Raw genomic sequence first — 13,695 nt, forward strand, 5'->3', positions numbered from 1 at the left:
AAAAAGGGCGTGTAACCATCATTATTTTTATTATATGTATATTGACAAAAATAATGATAGTCATATTTCCTTTCATTATATCCATTTTACCAGCAACTATTATATTATTCTTATCAAACGCGTTTTATTATAAACTTTTAAAATATTAATTTTTTTGAATTATGATATCACAAACTTACTTTTAGAAGCTGAAATATACAGTGATGTTATTAGGCATCACCGCAACGGAAAACCGGCGACCATTGCCCTTGCATTCATAGGCTTTATTCTATTCATATCCGTTGTTGGTTTTGCGCTCTTCGTTTTTTACAAGTTTTTTTAAAATGAATCAATTATATTATTTTTTTAAAAAATTTATAATAGTCCCTTTTTATCTTATTAATAAAGATTAGGGATAAAAAAAATTACATTGGGCTAATTTTTTACATTTCTTGATTATTATTATTGTGGCTTCTAACTGCATTTCTGTCAATTTTATAGGGGAGCGACTTTATTTTATCACGTAGAATTATTTTTTAAATGTAAAAAGATTAAAAGATCCCAAAAGTAAAATGTTAAGTTAATTACCAGGAATTAGTTTCATATAATAATAATCAAAAGTTAATGATTTTATATTTTGAAAAAAATTGACTCATATTTTTATTCATTTTGTCTGAATGATTCAGAAAAAAGTTTAGCCCATTTAATCAACCAGTCTCCTTCGATAATCCAGGTTACGACAAGGAACATGTAATGGAAGTTATTAACGTACGTTAAAAGAATATCTTTTTACACTAGTCAGGGTTAATTTTCAATCACTCGTCATAGCTATTTCTTACCTATAAATTTTTAGTCCACATGTTAGGGTTGCCATAAATCGATTCGACATTAGAAATATATATATTCTATAAAAAAAATTATAACTAATTACACAGCCTTCCATATATTCCAACGGATTCGGAAGGATAGGTAGCTTGAGGAGCGACGATACCAATTCTTACTATATGCCCAATAATGTGAACACATCTTTGAACGTCCCGACCCAACCTAATTTATCGCCGAACCTTAATAATAAAAATAATGGGGTAAATAGTAGCGGTAATAATTCACACTCCAAAAGGAACGCCAAATATATGGAAGATTCGTTTAACGGTATAAGCGGGTGGCATCTCCCTTCGCTTCACGCTCTTTCTGGAAGTGATGACACCATGATAAGTAACGACAATCACGGTTCTGATAATAACATCGATTTTAATTGCCCTAAAACTGCTACGGACGCCTCAAATTTGGATAAAAACAAAATGAATAATAATTCTAGAATCGAAGATGAAAACAAGGTCATCCTTATTCAACCGCCACCATTGAGCGGCAAAGGTAACAACAGGCAGCTTATCGATCATCGCGATGATCATTCAAACGAAAGAATTATACTTTAAAGAAAAACAAATAAGTTTTTAATTGTATGTTTGTGTTAAAAGTTAGATAACACGAAAATCGTTAAATATTATATCCTAAATGTGATATTCATACTTTATATAACTGGCAAAACATTTTTCTTCATAATAACATCTGTCATTTCGGTTCATAATAAATACTACAGGGAATTTCTATACTTTTTGGAAGTTTTGTGCGTTCTGAAATCTAAATAAATCATTAGATATATTTATTAAACCGGAGGGGGTAGGTGTTTTATATAAACAACAAATCGAATGATATGATTTTACGAGTAAACATCAGCTGCGACCATCACTGAAAATTCGGTCTTATCTTGGTATTTTTTCATTATTCCCTTCCCATGTTTACTTTTTTAGAAAGTTATAAATTAAATTAGTTAGAATTAAATACTTTTTCCAAATTTATACCATAATCCCTATTATAAACGTCATCATTCCTATTTATTTAAAAAATTTGTTGTATTTAACAACCATCCCCCCCCACCCTTCCACCAAATTTTTTGAAAGTACAATTTGTAAATAATTTTAATTATATCTTTCTCTATTTGTATATCATATTAAAACTATCTTTGTATAAAAATTTAAAAATATTTATTTATTTTTTAAACTCTTTTATTGTTCACCTAGATTCCATCGAATAGATAGGCCAATATATACAACAGTTTCATATTTTTTTTATTGAAAATAAGGTCATCTTATAGTTTAGGAAAAATGATAATTTGTAAATCTCATTATAACGCCATAATATAAAACGTTATTGTATTTAAATACGAAGTATTTTATTTTTAAAAAAATCTAGAAATCACAGTTTTTTATTTTAAAAGAAACTTATATGTGTTTCATTACATAAAGTCTTCAACTCTAATCTTTTATAAATTATAATAATGCGCCCATTGATATTAAGTATACAATTTTTTATGGTATTTCCTTTTTAATGAAAAAAAATTCACCTATTTTACAAATTTTTAATTAAATCAATTAACTCGTAGAATATTTATCGGTGCACTCACTTATGTAGTTTTTTTTAATGAACACAATACAAATATTTTTTAACGCAGAATATTTTGAATGTATTGGAGTTATTAAAATTACATTCATTATATACAATACAACTATTACTAATAATTTAGATATGCATACTATAATATTAGAAAAGAAATATATAAATTATATCTATAAAACTTTAATTCTCTGTGTTAAACCTGATAAATTTATTAGATTATAATGGAAGAATTATTTATATCAATAAAAGTTGTAAAAATTTGGAAGAATTTTTTTTCCTGTCAATAAGCAGCGTTTTGGGGATTCAAAGTATATTTTGGGGCCGTTGCATCCAAACCCCGTTTGCCCGGCCTTCCCTCGTATCCTTTCTATAAAAAATATTATATATTGATTTATCCAAAGTTATCTTTGGATCATCTCCGTTAAAGTTGGCTGAACAATTGGAAGTACTAATTCTAAATATGTTAAATGTTTTCTGCTTTATCATGTCTGACTTTAACCAATATTGTAGCCATTATAAATGAAAAATTTATCAGTAACAAAATTTTGGCCAACTTAACGATTAAAATGCGATTGAAAGCATTATTCCAACAATTTTATCAATGTTTAGTAGTACTGTAAAAATTTCTAAAAAAAATCGACGCGTTCTACGTTCATTGACATAAATCGAACACGTTCAAGTTCACCTTTAAAAAAATAAACGCATTCATGAACTTGAACGCGTTCACATTCGTTCAAAATTTTATGAATAAATTTTTTTAAAATTTATATAAACTTTTATATATCATATAAAATTTAATTATTTATAAAATATATAAATTTATTATACTCTAAATTGTGCTCAACTACAGTGTTGTGCGGACTTAATTTAAAAAATTTGTATATAATTTATTTGAAAATAAAATTTGACTTGCAAAAAATTGTCAAAATATAACATATTTAAATATTCTTTTCAATTTTTACTTAATTTTTACTTAATTTTCAAACGAATTATTAAATATGGAAATGTTTGGAATTAAATCTGCACAACACTGTATCAAAATATAAAACCCTTGATAAAAATTAAAGATAATAGCAAAATTTCTAATAATCACATTAAAAATAAATAATAAAAGATATTAACTATTTTATACTATGTATGAAATATATAATATCAAAAGATTTTCACTTTATATCTATTTTAATAATCATAATAGTTTAATAAGTCTATGAAATAAAACTATCTAAAATAAATTATTAACAGGATAGTTATATTATACAAAAGAATAAATATTACAATCAAGAATCTCTTTAAATAAGAACTAGAAAATTTTGCTGATATACTTTTAAACATCTTATATTTGGTAACTGAAGATATGATGTTACTGTAAAGTATTTAATATATTTTGGTCATGATAATGTTAATTCATCTGATTCTGATAATTTGCTGTTAATAAGATGCTATGCCTTTGATAGAAATTCCCCTTTGGCCAATCTTATTGGAACGAGTAGCGAGAAAAGAAAGTCAATTAAGATGGGTTTAAAGTTGCAACACCTAAATAGGTTTTGAGGAGTCTTAATGGTTGCCAACAATCGTGTTATAAGTGTCAAACTATTATTGATTTTAAATCACAGAAGACAATTATAATACTGTCTGGTAGAATTGGTTTTGACCTTTTTAATTGCTATTGTATGGTTTCGCATTTTAAATTCCTGGGTAAGAGCTGAGAGAACCGTTCCCATTGTGATTTAGAAGGAAGTTCGATAATAAAATGAATTAACTACAACTAAAGCCAAACTTAAAAATTTAATCTGTTTTAGAGATACTTACTTTCAGCTAATATTGAAAAATAAGTGAATGAAAAGTTCTGAAATATATATTAAGAACAAGATATAATAATGTAAAAAGAATATATTTATAAATCAAATATTTATTTATATAAAAAATAATAGAACTTGACACTTGCTAATATAGTGTGGTGTGAATAAGCAAAAAGATATCGAAACAAAATTTCTTTATTATAAAATATAACTAGCTGACTATTAACCTAATAAATTCTTATATATACTTTTCAAAAGTAAATAACAATCAATGTAACTATTAGATTAATATAATGTTAAGTGAAAGAAATAATATAATAAGTCCCTATGGTAAAATTTAAGTTAATATAATTTAAAATAAAATTCAAATATATTAGCATTCCCCCCTCTGTTCTTTCCTCGATCTTTCTGTGTTCCTTGCAGTAGTCGTGGAACTTGCTTCCGATCGTTTGTTGTTTTTGTACGTTCTCCTGTCTCTTTTATCTTCGATCCCGTTCTGTTCAAATCGTTATTATTAATTCGTCGTTTAGTATGGAATAATTTGTTGAATGCCAAATAAGAATAATAGAATGTATTAGTAGAATATTGAATTCATTCATGCTACGTTTAAAACTTAGCCCAATGCATTGGCGTAGAAAGGATTTATCCATGAAAAGGAGGAGGGGGACAAAGTCCGTTTGGCCCGGCCATATAAAAATTATTATATGATTTTTCCGTGGTTATCATTTTTACAGTTGGCTTAACAATTGGAAGTACTAATTCTAAAATATGCCAATGTTTTGTACTTTATTAGTGTCTGACTTTAACCAGGAAATTAGCCAGCATAAATGAAAAAATTTTGGACAACCTTACGATTAAAAAGTAAATGAAAGCATATTCTGAAAATTTTATCAATGTGTGTTCAATTGTAAATTAATTTAATTAGTAGTTAAAAAAATTGGCATGCTAGAATGGAAAATAATTTTTAAAAAAACTATATTTGGCGTGCCCTATTTAGTGCCTGACAGGACTTTTAAGTCCTCAAAATATAGTACCACAAAAAGAAACTGGTTATAAAAATGAAAACTACGACGTCATGCTTTAAATGTGAAGTTAGCCAAGATTTTGGGAAAATCTGAAATTTATAACAAACCATTAAATTGAGCTTTAGTAGAACATTTTATTGTTTGATTCTATTTTTAAAAAATATATAATTGCCAAAATTAGCACTATTCCAGAATGGAGAATATAGGAGTTATAACTATCTGGTTTTCGTTAATATTTAGTGCCTTATTAAATCTTTAATCAATTACGACACCACAAAAAAAGTAACCGAATTTCGAACCAATACAAACTATGATATCACGCCTTATGCGTAAAGTCATCCAAAGATATGGAAGCATAATCTCAAATATTTATGTCAGTAATTAGTATACATTTCACACTTTTTAAGGTTTCAACATGTTGGTATTTAGTTTAAAGATAAACATTATCGGCAAAATAAAAATAAATTTCCAAAATTGATATCATGTTAGAAAAAAAATAATAGAAGCAATGAACAATATGTAACCATGATTAGCACCTACTAATTTCATCAATCAGTATCAGTTTTTCTAATCAACTAATGAAAACCAGTCATAAGCAAAGTAAAAATTACTCATGCTAGTCTTGAACATCAAATTTTAAATTACAATTCAAAAATTAATCACGTTTAAACATTAAAGTTTTTCCCCGATGAAAATATTTTTAAATCTTATGAAGTTAATCTTTAATCTTTATAGATGTTGCTTATTCTCTTGTTTATTATATAATATAAATTATATTATTGAATTTATTAATATATAATATTATTAAATTTATAATAAAAAACTTTCAGGGGTTATGGGGGGGGGGGAGGGGAAATACAAATTCCCTCCCTGTCTACGTTACTGCGCTGGGGCTAAAGAATATTTTTTATTGGACTGGGTGGATTATGATAAACTATCGGCCCACGTAGACCACTGACTTATAAAGCATCATGCATTTAAATTTTCAAAAGGAGATGGTAATCTTAATTGCGACATAAACTCAACAAAATAAATAAACGACAAGAAATCACTGATCTGAAAGATAAACTTTGATATTAGAGTGCTTAATATAATATTATTATTTTCTTGATATTTTATTTGTGCAGATTCACAAAGAATGTATCTGAATTTCCCTTTTAATTTAAAGTTAGTACAATCGTTTGAGAAAATGATAATAATATGAATCGTTATTAAATCATATAAAAAAATTTATTACAACAATTAAAAATTATCAAAATAAACATTTTATTATGAATACAAAGTATATTATAATGTTTTTGACATGATTATATGAATTAAGGTTAAAATGTTTGGTAAATACTCATAAACCTTAATTGATATGCAGAGGCGGGGTATTGGATGTGTATGCTGAGTAATTCTATTAAATACAAGGGCAACGTCGATAATAAAAATTCTGTTAAAATTCAACTGGAGTTACGAGACGATAACGTCAAAGAGGGTGCGGAAGAGGAATGGGAATACGAATCACAAGATATTTATAAGAAATCTTTAGATGGAGCCAAAAAAGATGCTTCTATTAAAGATAATGCAGATGCACCATATGATACAATTAGATATGCAGCGAAAAGTGAGGTTGTTATTACTGATATCCCGCATCACAAGGGTAACGATCGAAAAGGTAAAATAAAACAGAACGAACCAATTAGCAAGACTAGGAATGACAAGAAGAAAAACATAGTTGTCAAGATTGAATCCGACAAAAGGATAAGCCCTGCATACCAAACGAGTATGACATCAAACATTTCCGATCCTTTGAAAGATCCTATATTTAAGCTGGGCAGGGTAATAGGGTCTGGAGCCTTTGGTCAATTAAGACTTTGTACCGATGTTTCTACCGAAAAAGTATATGCTGTTAAGCTTGAAAATGTAGATGCAAAACAACCTCAACTACATAAAGAATATCACGTGTACTGGATATTGCACAGGGATTCGGAACTTCCTGATTTATTCTCAATTTCGACAAATGAAAAAGAGTCAGATAAGAGTGAGAACATCGGAAAGAATATGCCAAGTAACAGAAATTTAGCAAATCATAAGAAAAAGCATAGCAAATTTTATAATCCTGGTACTAATTTGCCCATGGGATTCGTACAGATATATTATTATGGAGAATGTACTAATAGGTTTAACGCTCTTGTGATGGATTTATTAGGTGAGATATATAACGAGTATTTAATGAATAGTTATTTTATATAGAGTTTTACTCGATAATAATTTGAATGTTTTTAGGCCCAAGCTTGCAAGAATTGTTTGTGATGGTGCAAAAAACCTTTTCGTTAAAAACAATTCTCATGATTGCTATGCAAACATTAGATAGGATAGAATTCTTGCATAGGAAGGGAATTGTGTACCGGGATGTTAAGCCTCAAAATTTTTTGATTGGTAGGAAAAGTCTAGGTTTGGATGGAATAATATATTTGATAGATTTCGGGCTTTCCAAGGAATATCTGACAAGCGATGGTATACTTAATTTTTGTTGACATGATGTTTAAATCATACCAATTTATATATTACATATTTCGAGCCCAATTTTTGAAGCCGGCCCAAAATTTTTCCGGTCCGATCCTAAACAATTTTTTTTGATCCCGAAAAGCCTAGTCTGAAATTAAAGTAAAAATTACTTGTCGGCCCAGCCCAAATTAAATATAGAAAATTTTAATGTTTCTTAAATTATAAAAACAATAGTATGCATGTAAAAAATATTGGCACCTTGTTTCATGGAAAAATTTTAAAATTAGGCCAGATCCAAAGTCCGTTCGAGCCGGGCTTTGCAGATCTCTAATATATATATCACCCTAAAAATGCTAATTCAGGTGAGCACATACCCCACAAAATGAAAAAATCTCTAACCGGCACTGCTCGTTACATGTCAATCAATACACACGAAGGTTACGAACAAAGTAGGAGAGATGATATTGAATCTTTGGCGTATCTGTACATCTATTTTTTAAAGGGCTCCTTACCATGGCAAAATCTCGACCCGAAAAAGGCTTTTTCTAACAAAGAGCGTTATAAAATGATTGGACTGAAAAAGAGGAATAGTTTGGGCACGGAAGATTTATGCGACGGTGTTCCAGCCCAATTTCAAGATTTTCTAAATTATTCTCGCGGTATAAGTTTCGAAGAAGAGCCAGATTATACGTATTTGAGGGGACTTTTGATAGAACTTTTTATGGAACAAAATCTGACAAACGATGGTTTATTCGATTGGAACGGGAGAAAATATTCCAACGAAAACAGTAGCAAAATATTGATTGACCTAGCAGAGGTAGGTGGCGAAGGCATTAAAGTGGACCACCAGGTAGGTTTTTTGGCGGATAATACAAATCTTACTAAAAAAGAGTCCAGACCGGTTAAAATGAGCGACGCTGATATGGACCGTTTGAATGCTAAATGGAAAATAGTCTCTCAGAACGCGGAAATTAAAAAAGAAGGTAAAAAACCTGATGTCGCCCACTCATCTAACAAGTTGAGAACCTCAAAGGAAATGCGGGGGGAAGCGGATTTAGAAGAACAACGTCAAAAAATAGAGAAAAAAATTATTTTGAAAAAATATAAAGATGAAGAATATCCGGTAGATTTTGTAGCTCGGAATTTCGACCTCGAAAAGAATGAAGGGGTAGCATAATAAATTCATTTTTTAAAAATATATTAAGCTTGTATACATTCTAATTTTACAGATAATGTTAATCAATTAATGTTCTGTTATCGTTGTATTTATTTCATAAAATATAAATTTTTTTTAAAAAAAAACAGAATTTTCAAGCGTTAAATAAGAATGAATCTAGTCTAGAAGATACCATGTATTTATATCCTTTACGACAAGGAGCTTTGTTAAACCCAAAAGCTCGAGATTTTTTTAAAAAGGAATTGTGAGTAAATTATAATATTTTTCATAATAAATATTTTTTTTGACTATATTATATTCCGGGCAATAACCATGGAATAAAATTTCATCTATGAGCAAAATCTCCAGGCTTACATAATATTATTTTTCCTAAATTCTTAATCGGGCTGTTTTATAAAAATGACCCAAATCGGGTCGTTTAACATTAGCAACGAGTATGCGTTTTTGAAGTAATATTTACAGTAATAGTAAATTGTAATATTAAAAATATTAAAGATCAGCCAGTTCAGACCAATCAAAAAAAAAAATTTTTAATGGTCGACGGCATTTGAGTTTAATTACCAAATTGAATCTAGTTTTTATTCTATCTGTCGAGACTGAACCGATCTGGCCGACAAAATAACCTAGGTTGTTTCTAAACTCAATATGTATGCAGCTCACTACTTTAAATTTAAAAAAATTAGACTGGGGAGCGGTTTAAATCTGGGTAGATTTAACAAACTTAATTGCATTTATTAATCATTTAATTAAAACATAATTCATATTCTAAAAAAAAATATTTTAACTTAGAATACTAAATTTGTATACAATTAATTACTGACATGATAAAAAAAAATTTACTCCTTCCAACCCTTCTCCCAACTTTTTTAAGACATTATTATAGCATTTTACCTAGTAAAGTATCATTTTAAACATACACCTTACAAGTTTGAAATCAAACATTTTACATTTAAAATACAGATTGATATATATCTCAGAGGATAACTCCGTGGGAGGGGTTTCGTAGACAACATATATAGTCAGTATAAACTTTATAATTGATTTATTTCATACAGCGGTAATCAGGGTTTAGGAGGATCTTGTCAGGCTTAAGGGGGAGAGGGTCTAGTAGGTTCTCTTGTGAATTCCTTAAAAATAATTATATCTATAGATCCAAGAAGAGTCTGTTTTTTACATAGCCAAGGAGTCACTTAGAAATCAGTTGTTATAAATTATTACGCATCCGGTCTCTGCAGAATGACCCAATCCCCTGTTTTTTTAATTTTCTTTATTTCGCCCTTCTCCCCCTCTTTTTTCTAGTCATTTTTTTTCTGAACTCATTTTGGTTATGAAATTATTTTTCTTAAAGGTTCTGGAATTACCTATTTTTAGAAATAATATTGGATAATTTTTTTTATATAATCCCATATTCTCTTTTATTTTTATTAATAGGAAAAAACCGGATGAAAAAACAAGTAATAATTTATGGGGTAAATTGTGCCCCTGCTGGAAAACAACTAGGAAAAAAGAAATTAGATACGATTATTATTAAAGTTTTTTTTAAATTTATGATTAAGAAAAAAATATGAATGATTTTTGAGATAAAATTTATTAATAAAATGCTGTTTTTCATAGAAATATAACAATTAGATATTTATATGTCTGTGAACAGATGAGTCGGTGGAGGATTTCTTTAAATTAGTATCTGCCATAATTTTTCAACCGTCATATTTATTAATGGCTAAAATAGGCGTACAGATATTGATTTATTTTTAAAATTTACAATATAAATAGTCCAGTAAATTCGTCGCGAATTCGCGCTAATTGTGAATGCAGGGTAACTCATTTATCGTAGGCGCATTTTGTTCAGGTAGGGTATTTAACGCGATCGAAATCACAGCTGTTTCTTCACAGCGATAATATAAAATATACGTCGCAACATGTTTTTCAAATCTTATCATAGCGTTTTCAAGGTTTCGCTCCATACTCATAGATTACCTATTTATTGGCTTGATTTTGTAAATAACGCAAAGTTAAATATTTAACCGTTTGAATAAAACGCGTTTACTATAAATGAGCCTTAGGATTATATGGTAAGTATTTTGCTGTTTTGTGATAAATTATTATTTTTGTTTTTATAAAGCTAAACCAATTTTTTCATTAGATAGATATCCTCATCATTTAAAATATAAAATTAAAAAAAACCGGGACTAACTAAAGATTTAACATACGATTTCGTTAAAATCTGTAAAAGTTATGAAACTTTTGAGGGAAAAAATATAGAAGTTCATAGTCTTATGCCATCTAAGTTATTTAGTTAATCACTTTATGAAAAATTCTGATGGTCAGCTTTTTTTATCACCTTGCTTCAATTTCTTTATATCCCAAACTAGATATTTTCCCCCACTAAAATTTTGTTCACTAATTGCTCGGCCCTTTAAAGGCGTTTGCCCCATCCCATTCAAATATAATATTTAAGAAACAATCTAGAATTTAAAAATCTAAAAGGTTAATTATTATACAAGTTATGCTTTTATAACCGTTAAACAATTTTCTCCACCAAACAAAATCCCACTCCCCCTTAATTTCATACTTTTTTATGCATTACATTTCACCATTTACTCTTAAGTTTTGTATTGATTGGAACCACCTTCTCACCTATGGTGCTTCCTACTCACACCTAGTATACATCTTGATCTTAATATCATTATATCCCCCACTGTAGGGGTCACTTTCCACTTTCTTTTTAAATTTGAAAATCGAGCCTTTGAAAATCTTAAAAACACAATTTTCATTTATTTTATTTCATTACATTACTGCTTTATTCGAGATTACAAAAAAAATAAATAATATACTATAGAATATAACTTGGTTTTTTTTTAAATATAGCTACACGATGATTTTGAAAAAAAATACGAGTGAGAAATGTAACGATATAATAAGAAAACGATTTTAAATAAATTTATGACCCGTCCAATATATTTTTTTCCTTTTTTTTAAAAAAAAAAGGTATGATTTGTAAGGGAATATTATGTACACAAAAATTAGAATAATTTTACATTATGAAGATGAGTTTTATATAATTTATCAATATAAAATTTTAAGGTTTAAACAAGATAAAATAAATAAGATGTTTACATTATTATTCAAATAAAATAATACGTTTTGAATTGAATGAATATTTCTAAAGAAATGCATTTATGATAGGGAAACCGAAGTCTTTTTTGGTTTAATAATGTGCTCCACAAAGTAACGTTTTGCCCAAATAGAAATATTTCAGGCAAACTTCTGATTAAATATCGGTGCGTTTAGCACGCGTTCTCCTTCTAGAAAAACGTCATTGATTGACAACTTTTAAAAAATATATATAAATGTGAGTACCTAAAATTAAAGCGATCTTAAGCCAAAATAGTAGATTTATAAAAATATAACAAAAATTGGTTCTGGTCTAAAAATTACTTTTTAAAAAAAAATCACATTAGACGCGTTTATATAGGCATATTATAATCAATAATTTCATATTTTGTTTTTAAAATAATACTTTGTAGGGAGTGATAATATCTAGACTATTTTTCTCAACAAACAAATAATTTAAATAAAATTCAAATACCGCGAGTCAAAGAATTGGGGAGGGGGGAGCTATATAAAATTTTAAGAATCGAAGGAAGTGTAGCTTCTTATCTCTCTGCGATTCGTAATAGGTAAACTAGCAAAAAATATTTTTAATGTAGTAAATTATTTTCGCTTGAGGGTATTGGGTAACAAATCGGATTCGTCGTTGTAAGAATCGAAAAGCTGTGATTTATTGTTCGGAGATGAGAGAGGTCGATTCTGTGGCGAATGATTTGAAAAAGAGGCTGTATCTGTGTTATTATAAAAAAATAAATTACGTGGTAAATAAATTATATTAATTAAAATATGGTGCTTTTTATTATTATAACATAAGGTTCTAATTATAATAATTCCATTCATTTTTTAAGAGGGTAATAGTAGGTTATAATAAATTAGAGATTTAACAGGGTTCTGGACCCGAATTATGGTTCAGAAATTTTAAACTATATTTAGCGGTAATGTTGATAGGAACTCAATCGTAAACCGATTTTCTAAAAGAGGTCCAAACCTGCCAAGGTCCATATTACTCCGGATTCGATGGATTTCCCATTAATCGGTCTCTGTTTGGTTTGTGGTCTCAAAATGCCCAACCAAACAATATGAATTAAAATGTTATTATTTTGTTCGAACGGCTTTTCCCATCAGTAGATCTTTATTTCGTGCTAAACTCTCACGCGTAAGGTTACTTAAATTAGTATTTAAAAAAATATAATTAACTGTTTAAAAAGGGCTGTGAATTCGAACCCTCGATATTTGGTTGAACTTAAACCCTATTTTAAAATTTAGGGTTCAGATACAGGGATTTTTTTTATTTATCTTTTTTAAATATTAAACGTTTATTTATTTATTTTAAAAAAATATATTTAAAATAACATATTTAAAATATGTAACCTATTTAAAACATCTTTTATTTTCAAATACAAAAACATTTTTTGTGAAAATTATTTTTTAGTGTGGAATCATTTTTATTATATTTTAGAGTACTCTATTTTATGATAATCTTGACATTTTACAAACACATTTTGTAAGTTTTTTTTATAATAGATAATGTAATAATATCTATTTTAGGAATATTTATTGTTGTTTGTTGGATTATTAAATCAAAAAGTAAGACCTAAGAAAAGAACAAAATCACAAGGTAAAATAGTTTTACTAAATGCAAGTAGCAAGCAAT

General features: G+C 28.1%; 2 protein-coding genes across 2 annotated transcripts in view; one reads left to right on the plus strand and one right to left on the minus strand.

Moving 5' to 3' along the window:
- Window positions 1–2,555, plus strand: part of LOC135925278 (Ig-like and fibronectin type-III domain-containing protein 1) — a 41,878-nt gene extending 39,323 nt beyond the window's left edge. Inside the window, exons 29-31 of the mRNA XM_065460513.1 lie at window positions 186–312; window positions 666–747; window positions 915–2,555. Of these exons, the coding sequence (XP_065316585.1) occupies window positions 186–312; window positions 666–747; window positions 915–1,415 (710 nt within the window). The 3' untranslated portion in view covers window positions 1,416–2,555. The remainder of the gene's footprint in view (window positions 1–185; window positions 313–665; window positions 748–914) is intronic.
- A 9,280-nt stretch (window positions 2,556–11,835) lies between these two features.
- Window positions 11,836–13,695, minus strand: part of LOC135925140 (uncharacterized) — a 53,410-nt gene continuing 51,550 nt past the window's right edge. The window contains exon 32 of the mRNA XM_065460342.1: window positions 11,836–12,772. Within this exon, the coding sequence (XP_065316414.1) occupies window positions 12,645–12,772 (128 nt within the window). The 3' untranslated portion in view covers window positions 11,836–12,644. The remainder of the gene's footprint in view (window positions 12,773–13,695) is intronic.

Source organism: Gordionus sp. m RMFG-2023, chromosome 2, assembly GCF_954871325.1.
Source record: "Gordionus sp. m RMFG-2023 chromosome 2, tfGorSpeb1-WG-v2, whole genome shotgun sequence".
NCBI classification, from domain to species: domain Eukaryota; kingdom Metazoa; phylum Nematomorpha; class Gordioida; order Chordodea; family Parachordodidae; genus Gordionus; species Gordionus sp. m RMFG-2023.